At 38.3% G+C, this 27,630-nt stretch overlaps 1 protein-coding gene across 1 annotated transcript; it reads left to right on the top strand.

The window, feature by feature from the left end:
• Window positions 1-1,289: 1,289 nt before the first annotated feature.
• LOC114458002 (estrogen receptor beta-like) lies at window positions 1,290-27,630 on the top strand. Its single transcript, XM_028440223.1, has 9 exons — window positions 1,290-1,493; window positions 13,398-14,134; window positions 14,984-15,150; window positions 18,783-18,899; window positions 20,701-21,012; window positions 21,706-21,844; window positions 23,058-23,191; window positions 25,471-25,654; window positions 26,884-27,630. The coding sequence occupies exons 2-9, from the start codon at window positions 13,737-13,739 to the stop codon at window positions 27,125-27,127; spliced, it is 1,695 nt and encodes a 564-aa protein (XP_028296024.1). The 5' UTR covers window positions 1,290-1,493; window positions 13,398-13,736; the 3' UTR covers window positions 27,128-27,630.

The raw sequence follows: 27,630 nt of genomic DNA, 5'->3' as shown, positions 1-27,630 counted from the left end.
ACAAAAGGTTGATTTTCATATGCCCTGATTTATATATTTTGTCCCCTTTTCAATTAATTTTGAGTTTGCAGATAATAACCAGGGGCGGAGCCAGAGGGGTGCTGGCCACCTCTGGAATCTGATTGGACACCTCTGGCGCTACCCCAGGTGATTGATAGTAGTGTTATTAGATTGATCTAGTTTCTCCTCTGTGTGTGTGTGTGTGTGCTCCTCTAATGAATCCTAGGATTATTTAAATGTTGATGAAGTTTGTTGGCTATTGTGTGGGTCTAAATCAGGGACATCAACTACAGTATCATGCACAAATCAACTTTACAAAGTAAGTAAACATGTCTATAGAATTATTAAAAAAGTAAATTTGAGCTCTCTTTGCCAGCAGGAAAAAAGTAAATACGGCTGGTCACAGAAATACACTGTGCCACCATTTTGTTGTATTCCTCATTTTTAGAGTACGGAGTACAATTCTGTTTATTCATTTATTTTATTTTTTAATTTTTAATTTGCCAATGAGCAATTTATAAGAACATGGGTGTTTCAAAGTTGTTGCCTGCAGTCAAGTTTGATTCTAGAAATTATGATGTAAATTATTTTACTTGAATATGTTCCACTTTGTAACCCATATTGTTAATGTGAAGCGTAGGACCCATGTAATACTGATGATTGCAATGATCACAATAGAATGAGTGAGTGACACACACACACACACACACACACACACACACACACACACACACACACACACACACACACACACACAGAAAACACACAAAGAAAGATGTATCTGGGATATGAAAGAAGGAATGCTTCTTAGGCACCATGTTAGAACAACATAACATTCTCTTTCAGGAAAATGAGTGTCGACTGGTATAATAATAATAATAATAATAATAATAATAATAATAATAATAATAATAATAATAATAATAATAATAATAATAACTTGCTCTGTCCCTATGTTGACCCTACCACAAATAGATAATAAAAACTATAAATATAAATAATGTAAAAAATATTGTTATTTTTTATCATCATTGTTAATAATTATTGGTCGTTTATCAATAACATTGACTACTTGTACACTTGTTGAGAACCAACTGTTATCATACTGTATTCCCATTTACATATCAGTGCTGTTAAATGCTTCTACTTTCCCCATTAATAAATAGTACCATAAAAATAGTTAGTGCATTTTACAAGACACCACTATTAACCACAAATAAAACGTCTGTGCTTGCGTTGGACTTGTGCTTTTATTTTGAAGGCGCAGCTCGGATCTGGCGCACCCTCCGTCTCACAGTCAGGACTTTTATTTCCCTAAACGCAGCGTCTCAAACCAAACCAGTGTCTCCCACCAGCGAAGCTGCACGGGGCTGGACTCAGACTGGTGGTGGGACTCGAACCTTCAACTCTTGGTTTTGATCTCAGTGTGAAAACCTGACCCGTAGCGGACTGACAACTTTCCCCTGCGCGTGTGCGTGCGCGTGCAGCAACAGGTAGGACTGGCTCCATGTTTACTAGTGTGGGTCTGTGCTTTTAAGGAGGGGGTGAAGCGTGCAGACACCCCCCACACACACAGTCACACTCCCGGGTCCGTGGGTCCATGGGTCAGAGTGAGGCTGTGGGCCTGTTAGTGTGGAACATGAAGTGTCCTGTAGTGGGTTTATTCTCAGCACGCGCTACGTGATTATTGTTGTTCTTTCAAACAAATCCACAGGGTGACTTTCACTATACTGTGTTACAACAACATGTACAAGTGCGTGTGTGTGCGTGTGCTGACAGTGTGACAGCTCAGGCTTTCAATAGTTTATATCTAATAGAAAGTGTATGCTCCACAATGCATGTATTAAATGTAATAGTAATAATAATAATAATAATGCACAGTGCACTTGTGCTTTCCTAAAGTACATTTTTCCTGCGACTTTAATGTTAGTGTAGACCCAGGTTGAGTGCTTAAAATTAACAGTCAAAAGAAAAATGTACAATTCCATTTTATTTATTTAATTAATGTATCTATTGTAGGGCTGCAGCTACAGTATATTGAATATTTGGTAATGTAGTCGTGTACTTGATCAATGATTCCATCAATTAGAGGAGTTGCTGATTTAAAGTTCAATTTTAAATATACATCAGAAAACAAAACTGGTCACTTAATAATAGGCAATTAGTTTCTTATTTAAAAAAAAAAGTTAATTCATTTATGTATTATGCAAAGTAGGAGTGTCCCGATCCATTATCGATATTGGATTAAATATCGGTCAGATATTAGCCTGAAAACGAATATCGGATATTGGATTCAAATTTAAGAATTCTCCAATTTTTTTCTCCCACAATTATTTTTTTTATTGATTTTATTCAGTTGTAGAATACTGTAGATATTATGTTGAAGGTTAAAATGTATGTAACCAATTTAATTAATGGGCCAGTTTTGCTCATACCTATTGTTGCTGACTATTGTTCTCTGTTTGAATAACATCACTTGATCAAGACTTTTCTAACATTCCACACTACAAAATAAGTCATTATTCTTTTTTTTATTGAAGAAAAAAAAAAGTATGTATAATTATTATGTATGTATATAATATCGGATCAATATCAGTATCGGCCGATACGCAATACAGCAATATCAGGATCATATCGGAAATTAAAAAGTTGTATCGGGACATCCCTAATGTAAAGTAGAAAAAAGAAATATATAAATATATATTTGTAGCAAAATGATTCTATTACATGTGGGGTCAGCCTAAGATGATCAAATGCCGGCATAATATAATATAATATAATTTTTTTTTAGAAAAAGTAAACAAGGATATTAATCAATCAGTTTTTGTAATCAAGGTATTTGATGATGACCGAGGAATTGTTTGCACCCATAATTTATTTAATTACATACTTACTGACCATGCTTACTTTCTGTTTACTTTATTGTGTGTGTGTGTGTGTATGTGCGTGTGCGTATCCTGCTAGATGAATGAATGAATGAATGAACAGACCTCTGTGTGGTGACAGTGTGTTCACAATTGATAAAATAAAACATCAGTATTCAAAATTCCAGATGTTTTCAATTGTGCACGACATATTTGGACATTTTCTTAAAAAATAAAAATAAAATCTCCAACTCTTTCCCTCATTGTATGAACCAGTGTTAATCTAGTTAAATAAAAGTTTTCGTCTGCCCTATCTTTTTAAGTGACAATAACTAGACTATGACTAAGTTAAAATAAATAAAGAAATAAAATACATGTCAACAAAAACTAAATCAGAATATATAGTTTTTTTCATCGACTGATCACAACCCAGTTTCTTTGTTGGAAAGTGTCCAATCAAAATGTCTTTTGTTACGTGGAAGGCGGGACGAGCCTTAATACTACCCCGTATCAGCTTGATCAATGGTAATTAAGCTTTATATTTTAGTCGACTATATTTGTGACACATTTAGTCGACTAAGTCAGTTATTTAGTTGACTAAACCTCGACTATAACTGAAATAGTCCTGATGACTTGAATTTGCCTGAAACTAAGTTGCATTTTAGTTAAAAAACTAAATAAAAATGTCTTACGACAGTGTATTAATGAACGCAGCACAGTCTCCATCAGGGTTACGAACACTGTGCACTCTAACACTAAGTCTGACTAACTCTAACTCTGCAGGTTCTCACTTGTTGTCATCCAGGATTTTATATTGACTCACAGGTTCAAATGAAATCCCTACCCTTGACTCCAGGGACATTAAGTACAGCCATATTTGATATTTGTGGAGTTGCTTTCATTTCAGGTTGTCATTAATTGTTGACTAAGATGAGGACAGTTTGTTGGACAGCACCAGTCTGCTCCCACATTCCCACTCTTCCTCCTTTTCTGTAATATAACCAACCAGCGTTCCTTTTCACAGAGCTGCTCCGTATCCGTTTCCTGCTGATTTTAGGGAGGCAGACACTCAGGGATGGGAAAATGACTCGGCCTTGAGCCTCTGATGTTTTCTGGCTGGGGAAGTTATTTTTTATTGCTTTTCCATATTCAGCTCGACTTGGTGCATGGGTCCCCAATCACCGGCCTGCAGACCACTATTGGTCCATGCACCATTTGGTACCAGGCCCACGCAAGGAAAAAAGTTTCGGAAAACAAGTTTTATATTAGAGGTCGACTGATTCAGGGATTCTTTTTCAAGATCGGCCATTGGCAAAATAAAAAAAATATGTATATTTTTTTTACCACCACCAGCCCTCCCTAAGGCAGGGTAAGAAACACTTTTTTATAGGAAGGATATAAAAAGACAGTGCAGTGTTACATCTAAGTGAGGGGGAAGGGAACAGGGAAGAGAGACTCAAGGTAGGAAATAGAAAGGGTGTGGAAGAGTTGATTATTTTAAAGTGACAGTGAGATGTGATGTTGGAGTTGTGCATATAGTGACAGGTGTGAAGCTTAGGTATAATGGTGGTGGCTGTGAACAGAGGGAAGGAGTGAATGGTTATACCTAAAACAGGTGTTTAGTTTAAACTGTATATTGTTGTCATGCTTTACTGCTACTTACTCGTCCTGTACTTTTTGTTTTACTTGGTTTTATACGGGTATATTTAAAGTTCAATTAATGTTAAAAGTTTCATTTTGTGATTTAATTTCTAATGTATACATTTATATCATATGAGTGTTTTAATTGTCTTTCAAAGTGCTTTTAAAAAAAAAAGTATATCGGCTTCCAAAATCGACTTTAGATGTTGGCCATTGGCTGATTTTTTTAATTTTTTAATCTGTATCGGCATCGGCCTTTGGAAATCCAACATCTGTCTACCTCTATTTTATATTATTTTTTTATGTATGTTTCGTTGTTTTATTTTGAAAAAATGTCACTTCCGCTTTTGTGCTTGCATATCCTCCACTTGCTGTAGCATGGAGTGCTTGCACACATCCCACGAGACCTACGCACAACAGATATTATGAAATTCATTCTCTTAAATGGAAATAGTAATAATTTATGTTTGTTATTATTATTTTAAACAGAATCAAGAGGTAATTACAAAATGACACTGAATATACCCTCACATGCATGTTTTGGGACTATGTTACACATTTTCTAAATGATCCGACAGATACAATAATAATCTTCAGCCTTTCACTTATTTTGACTAAATCCGACATCACGTCGTTCAGAACTTGTGCAACAGCAACTGATTTCTTGTATCAAAAATCAAACACTGCACTTCAGTTAACAGTGATATGACGTACAGTACGACTAATATCGATATGACAACTGAATAAACAAATGCAGGAATAAACATCAACTTACGCAATCTTCTTGACATAACGAATGAGGAAAGAGACGAAAATGTCAAATCTCACACAAAAAGTTCATATGGAATCTCTCGCCATGACTGAAATGGAAATAGCTGTATGACGGACTTACATTTCTACAGTATTTTCTGCCGTAAAATGAATGGCTGAATGTTTTGCAAGGAAAGCAAAAGGAAGAATATTAAATCTTGCGCTACATAATCTTTCAGCATGTGTTTTGGTGCACTTCTGCATCATAGAAATATACAACAACAGTGAACTCAAACAAGAAGACAGTTGTCATCAACAACCCCCGTCAAAAAAAAGGAACAAGGCCAATAAATAAATAATTGCGCGCTTCTCATTTTCGAACTCCATCAAGGTATTGTTACCCTGGAGCCACTCACCAAATTTGGTTATCCAATCTTAAACAGTTTCTGAGAAAAGCTGTCCCCTTTAACTCGGATGGATGGACGGATGGAGCTCAAACGTATATCCCTTTTCACACTTTGTGGCGGGGGATAATAACCATATTGAGAACGTTTGACACGATTTTAGGAAGTTTAAAATGCAGTAACGACTTGTAATTAGGAAAAACAAATGAAACAGGAATGGATGAGGTGATGCGGGAAATTTAGAAAGTGAAATTTTGGGGCTCTAAAAAATGTAATTTTGCATTTGTTATCAAAGTCTAGAGGCTCCGATTTTCCATACTAAAATTATTGTTTATTCCTGTTTCATCACTGGCTTTTTAACTTCCCAAAATCATGTCAAAAGTGCAAAGTGCTTAATACGATAAATTGGGTTAACTATTGTCATTATTTATTTCACATTAATCTGCTGTAGTTGCACTGAATGCACGTCTGTCCGTTTGTTTACAGATGTGTAATATTGTCCTAAAATATGTTGGTGAGGGTTTAGTCTGTGTCATATCGCTATTTCCATTTTAGGAGGTGAACTCGGTCATGTTGAGCCATATTACGTCATACTTTTTTTCTTTTTGCCCACCCATTTACAGTGGGAAAAAGTGTGTTTTTTTATTATTCCTGTTGTTTAATAATTTAAAAAAATTATGAAAACATTTATTTTTATTTTTAATTTTTTTAATATTGCCACTTCCATTTCAGTAAGTAAATTCCTGAAAATGGTCCTCACCAGTATTGAATAAAGCCTTTGTAAATAGTAAATAGTAGTAGATATTGGACTATGCTGTATCACATTTGGAGCTCTTTAGTCTTTTACTGTTTTAATAACTCCCCACATTCTCCCATCTCTGCGTTCTGCCTGTGTGACGTTGTGATTGTTTAAGAATGAATATTCAAAAATATAACTGCTTAGGCGACTTAGATTTTACAAGTCTGAACCCGGTGTTGAACTGAGTAAATACAGTGTGTCTGAGGCTGACAAGAGGGATAGCAGGATGCCTTTTATGAACAGGGAGGGTTTCTCCAACAATGGTAGAGCTTCATGCGTGTGACAGTGAGGAAGTTTAAAGGCAAGGTCGACCCTTCAAAAGAAAATCTACTTTTACCCCGAACTAGTAATTAAAGAAGGAAAACCTCCCTCTCTATCATCTGGGCGAATAATTTTTTTGTAGGAGTAGAAATGGCAATAGTGAGGTCAGTGGAAAACAATCATGTTGAGGAAGTCAAGTCTGTGATTCATTGCTTTTTTTTTTTTTAACACATTACAAATGTTCCTTTTTGATGATCTTTAATTTGGTTTCATTACTCGTATTGAAACTCGGTGAACTCACTCCCGCTCATCATCAATCATTTTTATTTTTTTGTTTCGAGCGGAAACAGACGAGCTGGCCAGCAGTGTAATTAAATTTCAAACCAAAATAAGTTTAAACTCTTTTGATTCCAGGGTGAGATTTCCAGAATCAAAGGATGAACTCACAGAAGACAAAAAGTGAAGCCATCCTCCCTCTGCCAACGCACTCTCTGCAGTGCCAAAAAAACCCGGTTAATTTATCAAACTACGCATCTTCACAAAGCCCTGATGTTCAGCACGCCTTGCTTTTTAAACACTGACTGTGTCTCTTCAGGTTCATTGTGTGAGGAAGGTGAAGTGCATTTGTTCTCAGAGGTAAAAAGAGATCTCAGAGTAGCTCCATTTGGTCAGTTATACATTATCACATTAGACGAACTAAACAATGCAGTACCAACACTACACTAGAGGACAGTGTGGCTCTCATTATGGGATTCATTGTTTTCCTGCGATATGAAGACGAAACGGTGGCACAGAATTTTCAAAGAGAGATTCGAGCTTTAAATGTCCCCCCGTGCTCTTTTTTTAGGGTATACCATTACCATTGCAGGAAAAGAAAAAACAAACAAAAAAACAAAGACTACCTAAAGGACAACAAACTCACGGTTCCAGCCGATATTGTGCATCATATCTTTGATCCATTGGTTGTGTGATGAAGGGGTTCCATCGTTCCATCTGGATAGTATTAAACGTCTTGCTAATAGAGAGGAACATGCAATGACCTTCTGAAAATATGAAGGAAAATGCAAACCTGTTGGAGTTGAAAACACACCATACGGTACCACAGTAGAAGAGGGCACAACCATGCAGCCATAAGACATGGAGAGAGTGTCGAAAAATGAAGACCAGAACTGTGTGAGTTTTGAGCAAGACCAAAACATGTGGTGAGCAGTCGCTGGAGCCTGTGTACATCTGTCACATATTGGGCTCAGATTAGGAAACATTTTTGCAAGTTTTGCCTTAGAAAAATGTAGCTAATGTAATAGCTTAAATTGTATTAAGGCATTTTGTGCACATATTGAGGATGAACGAACCCCTGCTAGGGCCAGGTTCCACTCTCCATCCGACAGAGGGACCCCAAAATCTTTTTTCCTCTGCTCCCTAATATGAGCTATCAGAGGAATACATTCATCCATGATGTGTGTATATATCATTGAAATCCTACCCTTATATATTAAGTGTGTTGACCTTCAACAGAGAATCTAAGCAAGACAGTGGGGGAATAGTTGGAAAGTTCACATTTTTCTTTTGTGCAAAATCTCAGATTTTTAAGTGGCGGAAAAAGTTGTTATTCATAAGTCCAAACTTCCTGGATAGTTGTTCAAAGTTAGCTAAAGTGATAGGTATATAGGTCTTAAATACTATGTTGTATACCCTTGTCATATCAAATTTGGAAGCCTTCATCGAGTAAAGATGGTTGGAAAAGATGATTGTTTACAATAGGCGAGTGATTCAATATGTTTTGAAGTCCCAGGCATTTTCTAAACTGTCTTATAATGCACAGTGATTGAGTTACAATAACATTTCTTTCAACATTCACTAGTGAAGGCAAAGATGCACATAGCAAAGCAGGGAGAGAGTGGTTCTTACTGGTGTTTATTTCAATCTGGAGCCAAGCAGGGGTCTAGCCATTCCAATCCTTTAACCACAGGGAAATAGCATAAAAGTTTGCAGCCCAATAATATGAACGTAGATTTGGTAACAAGAGTCCATCCATTTTTTTTGGTCTTTCCATGAATTCTTTTCTGATGCGGGCGAGTTTACCGTGCCAAATAAAGGACATCTGGTTATAGTTTTTAAAAAGTGATTGCAGTATAAAGATAGGTACTATCTCACATACTAAACTTTTCAAAATTATGTCGAAACAGTATGCTTGATTGTGAGCACAAGATTTTGCAGAATATTTGACAAGTCTCGCACATTCATCTCTTCCAAACACTTGCTTAAACCACCTGTCTATAGACTCCTATGATCCGTAATCACAGAAAACCAACTTAAATGTGAAATGTACGTTCTGGAACGTAAAGATCAATCTGAAACTTTTTTCTTTTTATTTAAAATCCGGCCTCAATATGACACGGAAATAGCTCACATGCGCGTTTTGGGACAATATCACACCCTGGAAAATGGGGCCAAATTACTCTTTAGTAAAATTTAGCTCATAATTGCCTTCGAAATCTCACACTATCTAATCACATGGCTGTGCGAAGAACTGGCGGTGGTATTTAAATTATATCACACATTTCCATGGTACTTTCCCATGTAAAACAAGTAACTAGTGTCTAGCAAATTCAGCATAAGCCTCCTGGCTTCTGTAAGTCATCATGAGTAAATGGTAGTTGATTATATTAACTTATTTAGCAGGTTAGGTATGATTTTGAGAAGAGGACAAAATGGAAATTTGAAGACCCTATATTGTGTGATGTCTTTAGTTGGTTTAATGGGCCATTGAGGTATTTTCAGTCCTATTCGTCATAGGTTGTGGGTTCCAGTCCCATTTCAGCTCTTTTTCAGTTTGGTGTTAATCACTTCTGTTTGTCTTCTGGTTGATTATCTGTTCTGTTCATTCCAACCTCTTTATTTTGTATTTGCCGGTAATGGAATCCAGTCTCTGATGTCACTCCTTGTCTTATCAGTATGTGTTTGAGAGATTGAGTAGTTGCACCTGTTTCCACTCAGGTGTTCCTCATCCCTGCACTATTTAAGGTGTGCTTGAACATCTGTGAGTACTGGTCACATTGTTGTGTGTTGCCAGCCTCGATCTTGTCTGTTAACTTGCTTCTTTTTTTTCAGTCAGTCCGTTTTGGTTTGTTTCCTCATCATCTGTGTTTAGTGCTTTGTTGCATTTGAGGTTTTGATTAGATTGGCATTTTATTTGTATTTCTAACAGAGAATTAGATCTTTCCAGATTCAAACACGTTTGTAAAGACAAAAAGTCTAGGCATGTTTCATCCTGCATTGCTTTTGTAGGTGTGCTGAGGTTTGTTGGCAGTAAGTTCGATGTCAGAAGAAGTAAACCTTAAGTTTTGAGAAAGTCTTGACGTGATTTGTTTAAATTGAAATCTGGGGCCTTTCGAAGACAAGGTAACCCCTTAAAGTGGTTGCTGTTGTGTTCCTCAAACTTTTCTTAATCATGTCTGACTTGCTGTGGGGACTGACTATCCTTCTGTTCAAATTTCTAACAGTGTATCCTCTATCAAAAAATGTTACATTTCTGATTCCTAATATGTTAAGATTGAATCTGTTGGGTTGAGGTTTGTTGGAGGCTTTTCTGGATTGTTTTTTTTTACGTTTTATTCGCTAAAGAAAATAAACCTGCTATTTCGGACATCTACAAATAATACAGCTTGTCACACACATGTTGTTAGTACTAACTTTGAGTTGTATATCCACGCTCCTCCCCTGTTGCTAGTGGTCTTGAAACATGTTAGGAGAAACGCTTTGGGTTTGATGATGAAGACCTAGAGCAAAGACACATCAGGTGCAACAAGTGTTGTGTTTTGTGCAAAAGTGAACATACTTGATTTTAGTGTTTGAAGGATTTTATTTACATTTAAAGAATATGTTTTATGTCTTTTTGTACAAAAAACAACTTTTTGGTTGACAAGTAATCGTTTGAATTATCATGATTTCACATATGACTAAAATAATCGTGATTATTATTTTTTTCTATAATCGAGCAGCCCTAGGCATGAGGGATGAAAAAAGTGATCGGTTCATCGGCCGGCTGATTTTTGCATGTTTTACGTGTATCAACATCGGCCCATTTTCGCGCTGCAGAGGTTGCAGAGCCCCTCCCGCCACTAGTAGAGCGTGAAGCAAGCTCCCCAACCCCAACGGCAAGTTTTAAACTTTTAAAGCATCTTTTAACAGTTTAACTTAGCTGTAGTTCTGTGGTTCCACGTGTTGTCATCGCACTTGTATTTAACGAGCAGCTGGCTGGAGGCGTGTGTGTGTGTGTTTCTCTCAGTCTCTGCTTCTCTCAGTTGCTGCGCTGAGAAGAACTTTTTAACTTTGAGAAGCAGTTAACTACTTGTTTGAATATTTATTCCTGTTAATGTTGATGCAATTTAGAACAGAAACTTGAACTGTTTGTTGCTTAATGCATATTTGACATCATGTTATTTTCATCTGCTAATTTATGTTCTGGGGTTGTGTTGTAATAGACTATTATTCATGGTTTCTTTTTGTATTTAATACTATAATTATATATCTTTATACTCAATGATCCTGTTAATAAAATATATTTTCAGTCAGGCCAACCTTTGTCAAAGCTATTTTCAGGACAAGGACGAACAGTTCTTTTTCACAGTATTTCATGAGATGTCTCACTCTATTTTTTACTTGTTCTACATCACCTGTTTTTATCCATCCATCCATCCATTCATTTTCAGACCCACTTATTCCTATTTGTCAGGGTCGCGGGGGTCTGCCGGTGCCAATCTTCGGCTATAATTGGGCGCTGGGTGGTGGTCGTACACCCTGGACAGTCCATCGCAGACCTATTTTTATTATTTGTTAAATATTTTTTATTTGGTGTCGTTCTACCTCACTTTGTTCATTTCAGTGAATGTTCCTTTTTTTAAAATTGAGACTTGTACCATTTGTTATCATCATTGTGTAATTTTTATGATGTAAATTGAGGGAACAAAAGTAAAATCGGCTCAAGAAAATTGGCAGTCCGTATCGGTCATCGGCTAAGGCCTATGGAAAGTAAATCGGCATCGGCCCTAAAAAACCCATATTGGTCGATCCCTAGATGAAAATTTGATTATAAGTTATAGCTAATGGATGATTAAGCTTGAAAACCAATGACCCAATGAAATGCATTTATTGGTGCTTTAGCTTCAACTTGTTTTCATGGCTGTGAGAGGGATTAATCCTTGTGTGCTTACACGCAGCATTTACTTTAGCATTCTCTCTAACCTGCTAAATAAATGTCACCACTAACAGCTCCTTAAATGTAATTGCTGCCAATTCTTCTGCTGGGTTTATTTTACGCTTACAGCTGAGAACTGCAGCTACAGTTACAGATTACAGTTATGTTGTCCTGCCAGACCGCAGCATCTTTGAGGCGTTTGGCATCATTCATTGATGCCATTTTTTGCTATAGTAATAACTGACAAAGCTGAGGTTAATGCCAAGAAGATTTTAACACCATGTACCAACTCTGACCAAAGACACTGAGCAATGATTAACTTTGCGAGGTTTGCTATATCAGATGTTGTGAGAATACACAATGTAGCCTCAGATTGTATGTGCGTGCAGGCATGTGTGCACGGTATCTATTGATCTGCCAGCTGTCTCCGTCTAAAGGACATTATAAATCCTGATGTCTACCACCTTGAATCATTTTTGAGATGCTGCTCTTCACTCTGGACAGAAGAAGTAAAACTTTACCACCTGCTGATAATGTTTTATTATGCTCAGGCCTACGGTGTACCTTTTAATGGCTCTTGTTCTCTTCTAGGACAGTTAGTCACAAGAAGGGCCTTGGAAGTGTACCCAAAGGTGTCAATTATTCCAGAAGAGTCTCTGTATTTTACCCAGGGCGTAATTCACTTTAATATTGTGATACCCTGCATGTTGCCTTTGTCTACCTCAGCCAGGGTTGGGGTCAGTTATAATTATAATCATGTAATTGATCATTACAATTGTGACATAGTTGTAATGGTAATTGTATTTGAACAATTCTGTTGCTGTTGTAATCCTAATTGAATTGTTATTGAGTTCAGATGATTGACGTTGTAATTGTAATTGGCATGGAAATGTCCATTATAATTGAAGTAAACAAAAAATCTGGGTACCCAAAGTTCGTTTTATGGCTTACTCATACATAGTTAACAATTATTAAAATATGTTTAAACTTTTACCACTACTGTCACTTCTCTTACCATAAAATAATAATAATAAAATATACTATAAATATATCTAGGGAAGCCTAACAAAGTAACCAAGAGATGAGAAACAAATTAAATGTTTACACTCAATACACTAAAATATTTTTTTGTGTATTTTACAGCTCATTTAAGACATGGGTCAAACTGACACCGTTATCATAAGAGATGCTAACAGCGAGCTAACACAAGAGGAAGGTCACATTTTATGAGGTCATTTATTAAAGGCTCGGTAATTGTGATGAATTGTAATTGAATTGTAATTCACCGTCATCATAATTGAGTTACATTTGAACATGGATAATTGAAGAAAGCAGTAAAGATCCTCCATATCTACACAATCCATGTTGTGCTAACATGTTAGTTGTACCATATCAGAGGTCTCTGAGCTTATACATATGCTGTCATTTTCTTGTTCAACATTTTAAATCTGAAGCTTGTTTTCTTCCTTTTTTGTGTTCAGATTCAAAGCAGTGAGAGCTCTCAGACTGGGAACCACAGGTTGCCAACTCATGTGGTGAAACTCATGGCTGGAGGAAAAGGAAGCACTGGACATCATTCATGCTGCCGTATTTTGGACTCCATCCTGTTTAACTTAAGCAGAAGTTTAACTAGCTAAAACTGGGTTAGGCCAATCCAGTTGCAGGAATCCCATCATGCAAGCTCGTGACTAATCTAAACTTCCCCCAGACCGTAGAGGTAGATCTGCTGTCCATTGTTTCTTAAATCTTGGACACAACCTTAGAGCGTAACTATGAACAAGCTTCATCCCTCTTTGCCGATGACTTAGTGGTTTCTTTGGATGTTGAATCTTTCTGTTCTTGTAATGGCTGCATCCCCTCCAGAGAAGCACCAGCCGCTCCTGCAGCTCCAGGAGGTGGACTCCAGTCGAGTGAGTGCTCGCGTCCTGTCCCCAGTCCTCAGCTCATCGTCTCCCTGCTTGTCCCTTGAAGCTAGTCAGCCCATCTGTATTCCGTCCCCATACACCGACCTGGGCCACGACTTCACAACCATCCCCTTCTATAGTCCGGCCATCTTCAGCCTTTCCGACCGTCCTCCTGTCCATCAGTCACTAGGGACGCCGTTGTTTTGGCCCAGCCACAGCCACGTGGGGACACCCATACCTCTGCACTGCTCCCAGACTCGATCCTTGCATGAGCAGCCAATCCACAGCTCATGGGATGATGTCTTAGCAACCAGGTAAGTGGTTCCCATTCCAACCCGAATGAGCCTTTAGCCAACTCACTCATACCCTCTTATCATACCATAAATACCCCCTCATGTTTAAGTCAGCTTCCTTTTATCAAGTGTTATCGAGAAATTTAAGCAATTTATTAATGTTTTTCTGATATTTTCTACATTAAAAAAAATTAAAGCTCTTCACATACCATGTTCTTGGCTATGTCAAAGTCTTTTGTCCAACTAAAAATTATTACCATTTTATGACCTTTAACATCAAAAGAGATTAAGAATCTTAGAAAAAAAATCAAAGGTTTACTTATTTAAAGCTGCTGCCGATGATGATTTTTCAATAGATAAAGACGAGGCCTCATAGATCAATAAATCAAAGAACGATGCGTTTGGTGACAGACGTAAACCGACGAATAAGGAGTGACGTCATATCACTGGAAAAACTTTGAACAACGTTTAACAACAATGGCATCAAGTGATTCACTCTCTTCTTTCTCTGGCAAAGAAACACAAGAAATGATGGGAAGAATAAAGTCAAAACTAAGTATAAACTTTTCTTCTTCTACGCCGTCTTTTAATTCTTCTGCGAGGTTCTCAATCCCACAAGTTCAACCCAGAAGTTCAAATCACACAACCTTTTGTCAGCAAACCGATTGCTCACTGTGGAGATCAAAACAAACTTTTGACTTTCTACATTTGTTTGAGTAAATTATCCTGTATTCATTGATCTATGAGTCCTACATTATGTTTTTATCTGTTAAAAAAGGATTGTCTCCAGCAGCTTTAAATTCTGTCTGCATAAATACCAGTTGGAGTATTCATTTTGAAGAGGAATCCTAACATAAGCGTCTCTGATAGTAAGAGTGTGGGGAGGCGTTCCCAGGACAATGAGGAGGCTGTGGTGTCGTCTGGTGTGAAGACGGACCTGCACTACTGTGCAGTGTGTCACGACTACGCCTCAGGTTACCACTATGGAGTCTGGTCATGTGAGGGATGCAAGGCCTTCTTCAAACGGAGCATCCAAGGTAAGAACACAGAATGGCTTTGCTTTGGACCTGATAACAAAAGCCCCCAGGTCACCATGAGAAGATGCATGTTTGCGCTGACTCACATCTAATACATCACTTCCTGTTAAAGTGTGTTTGAGCAGTAACTGTGTCAGTCTGCCCGTGGGTTCTTAGTGCTGCTGTGTTTACTTGTCCTCTGCTTAAAATACTTCTACGCCCCCTGACAATTCATCTTCTTCCTCAACTTTATTTGGAATATAAACAAATACATGTATTTACAAAGTGGTTGACGTTGCTTTTTCACCTTCAAACTTAATAAGTACAGATTAAATCCAATTGGTCGACTCTAAATGTGCCTCTCCTCAATCTACCTGGAATCATTATATATACTGTAAATGTATTCTTTTTTTCATCCTTCCTGTTTTCATTTTTTTTATTTTTTCTGCTTCTTTTTCATAAAAATATACATTTGAAACCACAATTTTACCATGTGTTTTTCAGATTTTCACGTGTTTTTCAGATTTTCACATGTGTTTTTCAGATTTTCACATGTGTTTTTCAGATTTTCACGTGTTTTTCAGATTTTCACATGTGTTTTTCAGATTTTCACATGTGTTTTTCAGATTTTCTCATGTGTTTTTCAGATCCACAAATACATCCCTGATTTTCAAGTGTTTTTCAGATTCACAACTATGTCCACAATTTATACGTGTTTTAGAATTTTTTCGTCTATTTATCATGAATTATCATGTGTAAATCTTCAATTGTTCTTGTGAGTTGTGTAAAGTGTGTTTGTGGCTGGGCCCGGTGTTTGCATTTAATTTTGAGACAAATGCAACACAGTTTTGCTGAGATTCACACACACAAAGGTCCCGATCCACGTGTTGAAAGCACCACCCCTCCACTAGGGGGCAGTAATGATAATAAATAATAATGGCTTAGATTTATATAGCGCTTTTTTTCAAGGAGACTCAAAGATGGAGATATTATTCATTCACACCACTCGTTCAAATCAGGTGGTGGTAAGCTATAATGTAGACACAGCTGCCCAGGGGCAGACTGACAGAAGCGTGGTTTCCATTTCGCGCCAACGACCCCTCTGACCACCACCAACATTAATGTACAATCCATACCCATTCATATGAGGCAATGTGGGTAAAGTGCCTTGCCCAAGGACACAACAACAATAACTTGGATATAGGGGGATTCAAACCCCCAACCATTTGGTTACTGGACCACCCACTCTACCACTGATCTACTCTACTACTGAGCCACGGTCGCCCCGAGTATTGAATTCTCTGCTGAAGATGAATTCCATTTCAGCGGGAGTTCAATACCTGACGGTAAAGTTGGAAAGATATTCATAGATTAATCTAACGTCACTGGTATTCACTGCAGTGTCACCAAAATCACTGCAGCCTTCACTTTTCTTCTGATGATCATAGTTCAACATGTGGTTTGACAAAAAACATCATTTTCATAATTTGAATGTGAATATTTTTTTGACAAATAGAACAATTTATGCTACGCTAACTAGCTACTCAATACTCTCTGTACCGCTCAATTCACAATTCTCTAAGTCCATCCTACTCACCACAGATTGCAGAGTCCACAGGTGATAGTTTTTATAGGAGGGGCGGAGCCAACAGTGATGTAAGAAGCCACCAAAACATCACATTACCATTATTAACCATTATCAACTAATCACAAAATGTGATTGTAATTGCCCTCTATTTCAACCCATAGAGGGCAGTCATTTTTATATTTCCCCCCATAAATGTAATACTTTGAATACAATGTCAAGAGTTGGACAAGAATCAATTAACAACACTACTTCAAACCCAAATACATTTGTTTTTAGCAGAAAAAAGTTTTTTTGGTGTTACTCTGATGTTCCCCCTTTAATGTTTTCTGTTGTTTTTAGTTGTGCTATACAAATACATTAGCAGTGCCTTTATTTTTGGGGACTTTTGGATCCTGAGAAGATGCAAACACTTCTTTTTCACTTCAACCAGCTTCCAATTGTGATATTATATCTGACTGCAATTATGCTTTAGGATCCCAGAGTTCAAAATAAGCCTCAGTCTGCAAACCATCTCAACATCTATGTTTTCCATGGATCTCTGATACTTACCTCCTAAATGTTTCGTTCTGCCTCATCAGCAGAAAAAGGGAAAGTAATTCATCCAGGGAGATATTGGAACACATGCGTGATGGAATAAAATGTTGCTTCCTGAAGACGAACACGCTCCTCTGAGGATACATTTCATCCATAACTTTTGGTTTTGTCTTAAGTTACACCCAGATCTTTCTTTTATGCCAAAATTACAAAAGTGAACATTCGACTTTGACAAGTTTGTAATATTTAGGATGTTCTGAGCCCATCTGAAATCAAACCACATTAGTGTCAAGCATTTTGGAAGGGTAGAAATCCCAACAGGATTCAGGGCAGGCTATGGTAATTGTCAGCAGAGCTAAGGAACCCGTTGTCGTCCAACTCAGTGGTCCATAATGTTTAGTACCATACTCCAAAGATGTCAAACATGCTGTCATGTTCCCACCCTACAATTCAAGGCCCTGTAACTGACAGGGAGATGGAATATGGCATCATTTGCTTTTATACACCCAAGCATATCCATGGCTTTGTGAAATCAAGAACTTTTTAAAATAACATTTTTCAGCTGCACATGATTGCAATAATGAAGACCATACATGTTGAATTAGCTTCTCTATGATTGGTTTTGGTCTTTGCATGGCATGTACCATGTCTCCCACGTATCCCGATGTGAACTCAGCTGACAGGCTTGTTGGATAACAGGTTCATAGGTTTGGTCCTAAAGTGCTGCTGTCCTGCCTGTTTAGATCTCATCCATGTATATGTTGTTGTGTTTGTGTGTGTGACCATTTAGTCAATGTGCATGTTTTTCTGAGATTTTAGTTTTGCTTGGATCAGATTATTTTCTTTTATTTTGTGTGTTTTTTAGGTTATTTTGTGTATTTTTCTGTTGTATTTGTTTGTCATTTTGTGTGTTTTTGAAGTACTTTTGTGTATTATGTCATTTTGTACATTTTCGTTTTCACTTTTTGTTTGATCTGCTTATTTATTTGCATTCCTTTTGTGTGTTTTTGGAGCACTTATATGTATTATTTTGTCATTTTGTTGTGTTTTTGTTTTCAATTTGTCTGTTTCTGTTTATTTTTTTATTTGTTATGTTTTTTTCCTGTAATTTTGTGCATTTCTGTTGTTGATTTGCATGTCTAGAGTAATTTTCAGTATTTTTCTGTACTTTTTTGTTGTTTTCTGTTTGTTTATAGGCCCTTTGACTGTTTGTAAACATTGTGATGTATTTTAGCCTGGAGGCAAAACCACAATTGTCTTTGTTTTTCTGGCACCCAAACACACAACAAGATGACATTCTAAAGCTGTAACATTACTAGCCTTCACAGTCTTTAGCCAGCGGCGTTTCCTGTTTTCACCTCCAGCCACGTCACTCGTGATGCGGTCCATTACGGGGTCTATAGTTATTTTTATTGTGTTTTTGGGGGGCCGTCTGCCATTGGGATGGTTTTCTGGAGCTCACTTTGTGTCCATTCAGCGGTAAACCTAGATTCTTCAGATTTGTTGAAGCTCAGTCTGAATTTCTTTTCAGGACACAACGACTACATCTGTCCTGCAACCAATCAGTGCACTATAGACAAGAACCGCCGCAAGAGCTGCCAAGCCTGTCGTCTTCGCAAATGTTATGAAGTTGGCATGACCAAATGTGGTGAGTTGGATCCTCCAAAGCAGAAACTTTACTCCACAGAGCAAAACCAAAGTAAACAGAAATACATGACAGAACAGTAGAATATTTTATTGACAGTTTGACAAAGAAAAATATTGACAATAAATCGGGTTAAAAGTATTCAATACAGAGCTGCAGCTAATGGTTCAGAGTTGAAAGAATTTCCATTGGCTTACTACTTGACATTATACAGAAGTGTTCTGAAACCATCACAGACAGAAAAACACATGTTCTGCTTAGTCTCCAACATAAATGATCTAACTTTCACTAATTACATTAATGATGTCATCATTCTTAGTCCCTACAGGGGCAGTATCAAGGGCATTAGTAAACCTTTCTCACTGCGTTGCTTTCCTTGGTTCCTATATTCTAAACGTGACAAATGTGGAGCCTGAACATGTGCAAAGTCAAGACCAAGACCATAAAACTCAATTTGAAAAACCATGACAAGGTTAACCGTCAAATAATATGTTTAGGTTCCATTTATTCAGATGTTTTTCAGGAAATTTACTTAGATGATTTCCTGACACGTTCTGGGTGTGGCCAACTTGACAGAAATAACTTATAAGGACACATCAAAGCGATCAGCAGACACCTCTGAGGAAGACTTTCATTTGACAGTCAAAACATGTCAGGAAATCAAAGTAGATTTTAGTTTTCTTTTAAATACATTTGAGAGACAAAAGCGAAGCGTCTGCAACTCTTTCAAAGCACAACATGAAAAAACATCAAATCTTGACAAATTTGTTCAACTGAATTCTTGCAACAACAAAAATAAATCCTACAGATAGGTCCAGAATTATTTTAGATATGTGAAAACAAGATGTGTATTTGTCAAGGTGAATGAGGCCTAAAGTGTTCAGAGGTATTTCTGACTAGAAATAAGTTGTACTGATGTCTGAGTTTCTGACACACAAGAAAGATTTCCAAAGAGGCAGAACAATCAGAGCTAATGCTAAAGGTTGGAAGTCAAAGTACAACATGAATTCATCAGGAACAGTTCCAAGTGGTTCTAATGAAGGTACCAAATACCAAATTAGTGCTGGCAGCAGATGTGGCAAAAGTCTTCAGTACTCAAGTAAAAGTATAGATACGTGAATAAAAAATTACTCCGGTAAAAGTAAAAGTATGGACGTTGCTCCCTTACTAGAGTAAAAGTTAAAAAGTACATGCTACTAAAGTACTTAAGTAAAAAGTATAACAAATCTCCCATCAAAAATAAGACAGCGTCTTTAAACCAGCAAATTCCATATTTTTTATTTTTTCAAGAACTTGTAGAAAACTGGTCCATGGAAACAAATGAAATGAAACATTTGAACACCTGAATAATTTAGCACTCATTATAGATAACGTTTGTAAAGAAAATGTTTAGAGAAAAAAAAAATGCAAATGCTCAATCATTTTATTTTTATTTATTTTACTTTGCACATGCTTTCGAAGGTCAACACTCCACAAATGCAAATGCTCAAGTAAACCCAGAACAGCATTGAATTTAACAAAACTAAGGGATCTGCCCAAAATGTTGCATCTTTTTACGTTGTGGCGTCGTCTTTGAAGGTCTTAAAAGTAAAAAGCTCATTTTTAAAATGTAAGGAGTAGAAAGTACAGGTTTTTCTTTAATAAAGTGAGGAGTAAAAGCAAAAAGTCGCCAAGTAAAGTACAGATACCAGAAAAAACTATTTAAGTACAGTAACAAAGTATTTGTACTTCATTCATCAGAATGTGGTGTTGAGTACCCCAACGCTCGTATCAGCTGTAATAAAACACAACTCTTTTCTTTCAGGAATCCGTAAAGAGCGCGGCAGCTTCAGAAACACACAAGCCAAGCGAGCGACTCGGCTCTCGTCGAACGGGCACAAAGCAGCCCCTGGACCGGCCCCTGGACCGGCGGAGCCTGTGGAGAACAAGTCCCGCCCACCACCTGCACTGACACCTGAGCAGCTGATTGAGCGAATCATGGGGGCAGAGCCACCTGAGATCTACCTCATGAAGGACATGAAGAAGCCACTGACCGAGGCCAACGTCATGATGTCACTCACCAACCTGGCCGACAAGGAGCTGGTCCACATGATCAGCTGGGCCAAGAAGATTCCTGGTTTGTACTGGTTACCAGTTCGTGGTTTGGATGGTGGAGAGTATTGATGGCTTTGGTTAGTATAGCACAGTTTATGGTGTGGGGTTGCACACGCACTCGCCACATACCAGGAGAGAACTCACTCCAAAAGACTAGCTTTAAACCTTTTGTCTCATTATAAACGTGGATTTGCTGCAGAGCTTAACATTAACAAGCCCAAACCTGCCAAAAGTAAGTACTCAGTAATCTGGGTAAATATTACTGGCATGCAGCAATGAAAAAATGATTAAATAAACTTTTAAAAAAGTAAAACAGTAACAGGCAAAGTTATGTACTCAGCCCTCTCTGGATGAAATGAGATGTGCACATGCACGAAATTCAAAAATCTGAACAAGGCCCAAAAACTTTAGAGATCTTATGATCTTTGGTGACAAGTAACAATAAGGGAAACAGATTCCCTGACATGGAGAATAAAGGCCATTATTATGTTGAAGTGTTTTCAGAGAAACTTGGCAAATGACTGATAGAGACAGTAATTGTCTGATTTATTTACAATGGAAGCCTCAGGCTGGAAACTAAAGAGCAGCACAGAAGGACCAGGATGTGGTTGTGTTTCATTAAATAATTCAGTGTCATTATTCCTGCTGCCTGCATCTATTTTTTTATTTGTATTGTGAAATTTGGTGCACTTGTGCTTTGTTGTCTTCCCCTCAGGGTTTGTGGAGCTGGGTCTTCTGGACCAGGTCCACCTGTTGGAGTGCTGCTGGTTGGAGGTGCTGATGATGGGGTTGATGTGGAGGTCAGTGGACCATCCAGGGAAGCTCATCTTCTCCCCCGACCTCAGCTTGAGCAGGTAACACTTCTCGAGTCCAAATAGTGGATGTTGCATGCACTAGTTTCATCAACTCCATTGTTTTTAGTGACAATAACTAGAATCATTAAAAAATACATATGATCAATTTACTCTTATGCTTTATATTTTAATCGACTATATCTGAAACAAAGTTAGTTTACTATCCAATATCATTTAGTTGACTAAAACTAGACTGTAATTGAAGTAGTTCTGATGACTAAATTTGGACTAAAACCGAGTTGTATTTTAGTGAAAAGAATATGACTAATGCTGCGTTCACAACGGATGCGTCACGAAATGTTCGTGCGACCAGGTTACATACACAGTCAATGAATAGATGTGTCCCAGATGCGAAATCTTTCCTCTGCGAAAAGCCAATCAGACGACGTCAGGCCGTCAACACAAACACTGGTCTGTTCAGTCATTCAACCATGGAGTAGAAGCTGTGTGTGACCACCTGGAGCTGTATGACACGGCCTTTATAACCGGGACCAGACTAGGAAGGATTTGGCGTGGAGGAGAATCAACGAGGAGGTGGTAGTAGCAGGTAAAAGTTCTCTCTGTAGTCTTCATCTATGAAAGTCATCACTGAGCTAGGATAACATTAGTCGCTAATCACACCTGCTTTTTTCACTGGTGGTTTATGTTTATGAGAGGAGAAAAAGGAGCCCAGCTCCTCGCTTCAGCAGGCAGTGAAACTCACCGAGTTAGATGTGTCGCTGGTGCTTCGCTTCAAACGTGCATGTGAAACGATTGGGGACATTTTTTTGATCCTGCGGAACGTTTTGTGTGGCAGACGCGTCCGGTGCCGCAGAATACGCATTCGGTGTGAACGCAGCTTAAAACGAAATCAAAATCTGCACTAGTTGCATGTTCTCCTTGACTGTGCATTAGTTTTCCAGGTTAAAAAATGCATGTTGATAAATAACAAAAAAAAATGTGTATTATTTGTGTTATAATTGTGATTTCAGAGGATCACATGTTTCTTTCAAATTAGAAAAATAACTAAAAGTCTCGTCTTTTCACACAGTCGCCTCTTTGGAGGGAATAGAATATTGTTTTTGATTCTTTACATAGTGCAACATGTGAAGGACAAAGTAGCCGGCTGTTCCCAGCATGTCTGCCCACTCTTTGCTCCGACGGTAAATAAAAGTTACATGGAGCCATGAAAAACATGCAAACACAAACTGTGTTTTTTGTGCTCCTACGGCAGAGAGGAGGGAAGCTGTGTGCAGGGCTTTGTGGAGATCTTTGATATGCTGGTGGCTGCCACGTCCAGGGTGAGGGAGCTCAAGCTGCAGAGGGAGGAGTACGTCTGCCTCAAGGCCATGATCCTCCTCAACTCCAGTGAGTTAAACTGTGGGAGGACGGGACGCAGAACATTCTCTCTCTGTTTGGTCGGCTCTGAATAACTCACCAGTGCTGAAGCTCTAATGGGACTGTGTGCAGTTTGAATTCTTCTAAAGTTGTTTAAAGAGAAACTAAACTAAATTTTTGCTGATCTGCTACTGTCTTGAATATCCTAGAGTAGTGAAGACACGCCCAGTCACAACAGCCCCACCCCCGCCGCGCTGCACAGTTCCTCATGGAGCTGTCAATCAATGCTCACCGAGGGCTGTGAGAGTAGGAAACTAGTCCCTCCTCCCATCTTTCATAAGAGGGGCGGGGCCAACAGTGACAGTTAGTGACGTCACTGATACAAAAAGACGTCATTGATATAATCTCTGCCAGTTGCAAAATTTAATTGCAATAGCCGGCGTTCAACCCATAGAGGGCATTCATTCTGACATTTCACAGCTATAAACACTACATTTAAATACTTTAACCAGTGGTTCCCAACTTTTTTTGGGTCATGACCCCATTTTAATTTCACAAATATATAGTTCATAGATTATTCGTTTTTGGGTCATTTTTATTAAAGCTGGGGTTCTCGATTTATTTTCTTTAATTAAAAAAAAAATTCTTATTAGCATCATACAGGTATAGTATATTGTAAAAGTAATCATTTCTGAAAAAATCGTACGTCTGCTTTTCTGTCTGTCTTATAATTAAGTATTTTAGTTAATAAAACTCCGGAAGACAAAATCTTGGCGGTCACCTCCTTCTGATCCAATCACAGGATTTAGAGAAAGGAGGGGTGAGCAGAGCCCACAAAGGAGCCTCCTCATTGGCTGCCGCGATATATAGTGAAGCGTGTCCACGGTGTGAACTTGTTTTCAGTCATTAGTGGCTGTTTTCCTTCTAGAAGGTAATCTAATGTTCCATTTGCTGATATTTTGTGTGCATCCTTTTGCACAGCGACGTGTTTTACCAGTAGTGCACGTTCAGCTCTCGTACGCGATTTTGTGCACTTTCGTGAGAGGAGGAGACTGGGAGGGATTATCAGAGTGGGGGGCGGGATTTACGCTTCAAATTTCAGCCATGCCTCTCTGTCATGGTTCAAGAATCAGGTAGTGCAGCTTTAAAGCTGCTATCCGGAGTTTCTGAGAGAACGTCTTGATGTCCCGCCCTCAACAGCTCTACTTCCTCCCCTGCCGCTGCCAATCTACTAGAAGCCACGCCTCTACGTTTGTGCACACTCATTGCAAAACATAACAAAGTCGCATAACTACAAAAACTACAGATTTATTGTTAGAGTGCCATAACTTTTGATTAAAACATGTTTATTACCTGTCCATGAGAAATGTCGCCAAATTCTGGTTTTTCCTTTTAAAAGCAGCAAATCCCTCCACCTTTGAAAAGCAGCGCCGAGATAAATTCTGTCACGAGGACGTTTATCCACAAGCTTTTTGTACCTGGACTTCTCTTTTCTTTTTTAGTAGAAGCTTCATACATTGGCAATCGTGGGATGGGTAACTGGAGTCTGGGAGCGCTCCTCCATGATGCTATGCTGCTCAGTGATACATGTTCCCTTTACATTCACTTTGATTGACAGTGGCCCGCTGCAGGAAGTCGAAGCCTATTGGCTGGGCAAAGTCGGCACTTTCTTGCGTTTGTATAGGGGTCTATGGACGAAGGCGGGACTTATACACATTATGTATATGAATGACTACCGGCAGTACACCATAGTAAAAGACTAGTTAAGTATTCATTTGCATTTCAAAAGAATCATACGTGAACATAGATTTCTCAGAAACTCTGAATATCAGCTTTAAAGTGCATTACAAACACAGAGTAGCCAGGATTAGTGCACAAAGTGACAAGTGTGCCATTTTAGATATTTTCATACTGCATTTTATTTCAAGTTAAGGTATAGGATACAGTTATTTGATATTTATTGTGTGTGACGTTTATTTGAAAAATAATAATACTTCAAAAACATTTGAAAATAGATTGTTAATTCATTCTAGCTTATGTTTTTTTAACCAATTACTAGACATTCCAGGCGACCCCACTAAGGGTCTCGACCCCAAGGTTGAAAAACCTGACTTAGACTAAAATGTGAAGAGTGAGATTAGGATCATTAAGCTACATTACTTTATACCTATATTCATATATGTATTCAGCAGAAGAAGTTGTTTTAGGGTGTACTTTCCCTTTAAGAACAAACAGCAGAAGCAGAGTGAAGTGTAGTAGTTCTGCTGCTTCTGAACCCAACGTTGTGACTTCATTGTTCTTCGTTGCAGACATGTGCCTGAGCTCATCAGAGGGCAGCGAGGAGCCTCAGAGTCGCTCTAAGCTGTTGCATCTTTTAGACGACGTGACCGACGCTCTGGTGTGGGCCATCGCTAAAAGCAGCCTCACCTTTCGCCAGCAGTACACCCGCCTCGCCCACCTCCTCATGCTGCTCTCACATATCCGCCATGTCAGGTAAGTGGACGCCGCTTCTCACACCTGTGTGTTGAATGTGTAGATGGATTGTGAACAGATCCTGTACCTGTGATGGGACAGCGATTGCAAAGGGCTGGGAGATTTCCACTAGAAGTTAAGATGGGGAATTTTGGGATTATTCTGAAACTTTTCATTGGAATTATTTATTGGAATTAACCAGAAATTTTGAGCAATTTTAAAGAACTTTATCATATCCAAACAAATATTAGCATCTGTGCTGAATAAAACAATGAAAAAACACATTTCAACAGATTCAGTTGTAAAGTAGAACTTTACATCATACTGACTCCGAGGAGTCATCATTATGTATTGATGGCCCCTTCAAAATAAAATTGGAGGTTCTGCTCAGATGCCAATTAGATAATCCTTTCAGAATAAAAACTGATTCAATAAAAGTTGTTGAATGCCCCTTTAAAATAAAAGATGATCATGTCTTCAGTTCTGCTCAGATGCCAAATAGATTATCCTTTCAGAATAAAAACTGATTCTATAAAAGTTGTTAAATGCCCTTCAAAATAAATGATCATGTCTTAGGTTCTGCTCAGATGCCAACTAGATTATCCTTTCAGAATAAAAACTGATTCTATAAAAGTTGTTAAATGCCCTTCAAAATAAATGATCATGTCCTAGGTTGTACTCAGATGCCAAACAGATAATCCTTTCAGAACGAAAGACGATTCTGTGAAGTTTTCCTTTCAGAATAAAAGATCATAATGTCATAGGTTGTACTGAGATGCCAAATAGAGAATCTTTTCAGAATAAAAGTTGATTGTGCGAAGTCCGCTGAATTCCCCTTAAAAATAAAAGATGACCATGTCGTGGCACTAATATGCCAAATGCATATTGTTTTCTTTCAAAACAAAAGCTGGTTCTGTAAAGACGTCCTGTCCTACATGGATCCTCACTTGCTTTTTCTTCAGGAAATGCAAATAATCTATTTTCCATTATTTCACATGGAAAGTTTCCAACTTTGAAAATTCCAAGAATGTTTAAACCCTAAACAGGAGCACAGCCTGTGCTTTCCTATGGTGTTATATTTCTCGCTCAGGTTGTCCTTCTCTTGACCTCTACACTCACAGCCCAGCGTGTCGTTAAGCTATCAGAAAATCTAGAACCAAACTTTATTGGCAGATCTGAGCAAGCGTGCAGAATTCTAACCCTGTAGTTTCCTAATTAGCTCCTCAGTCTCACCTCTCCTCTTCATGCAGTAACAAAGGCATGGACCATCTCCACTGCATGAAAATGAAGAACATGGTGCCTTTGTATGACCTGCTGCTGGAGATGTTAGACGCCCACATCATGCACAGCTCTCGCCTGCCTCGCCGCTCTCCACAGCAGGAATCCACGGATCCAGAGGAAGGCTCCGCCCAGCCGCAGCGCTCAGGGGACAGACCCTCAAACACCTGGACTCCCAGTAGCTCCAGAGCAGAGGCTAGAGCAGATCCCCAGTAGTTTATCACACGTCCCACATGGAACATTACCATCAATCAGACACTGTCAGTGCTTGGTAAAGCCCTGATAGCTAACAGCCAGAGGTCTGCTGTAGTAAACGTAAAGAAAGCTGATGGAGACAAAAGATTTATCAGATAAATCCATAATGGTGCTCGAAAGTTAACACTGGTTTATCAACATAAATGTTTTTACTTCCTACTGGGATTAGTCTGTGAAAACAGTATTTTATGCATCCATGTACGGCAGTGGTTCTCAACCTTGGGTTTTTTTTCAAGAAACTAAGAATATTTTTTGAACAATTTGAGCCCATTTGTGCTTATATTTACCCTTTTTATGCAACTACACCAAACTTTCCATATTTTAACCTTTTTTCATTACGTTTTTTTACCAAGACGTTTTTGGCACTTATGAATCCCTTCCACCACTTTTTTAATCTTTAAGATGACTATACACTATAGCCCAAATAATAATAAACTTCCTGGATAACAGTGGATAATAATCAG

Source organism: Gouania willdenowi, chromosome 24, assembly GCF_900634775.1.
Source record: "Gouania willdenowi chromosome 24, fGouWil2.1, whole genome shotgun sequence".
NCBI classification, from domain to species: Eukaryota; Metazoa; Chordata; class Actinopteri; order Blenniiformes; family Gobiesocidae; genus Gouania; species Gouania willdenowi.
This window is presented reverse-complemented; position numbering and strand designations above follow the sequence as displayed.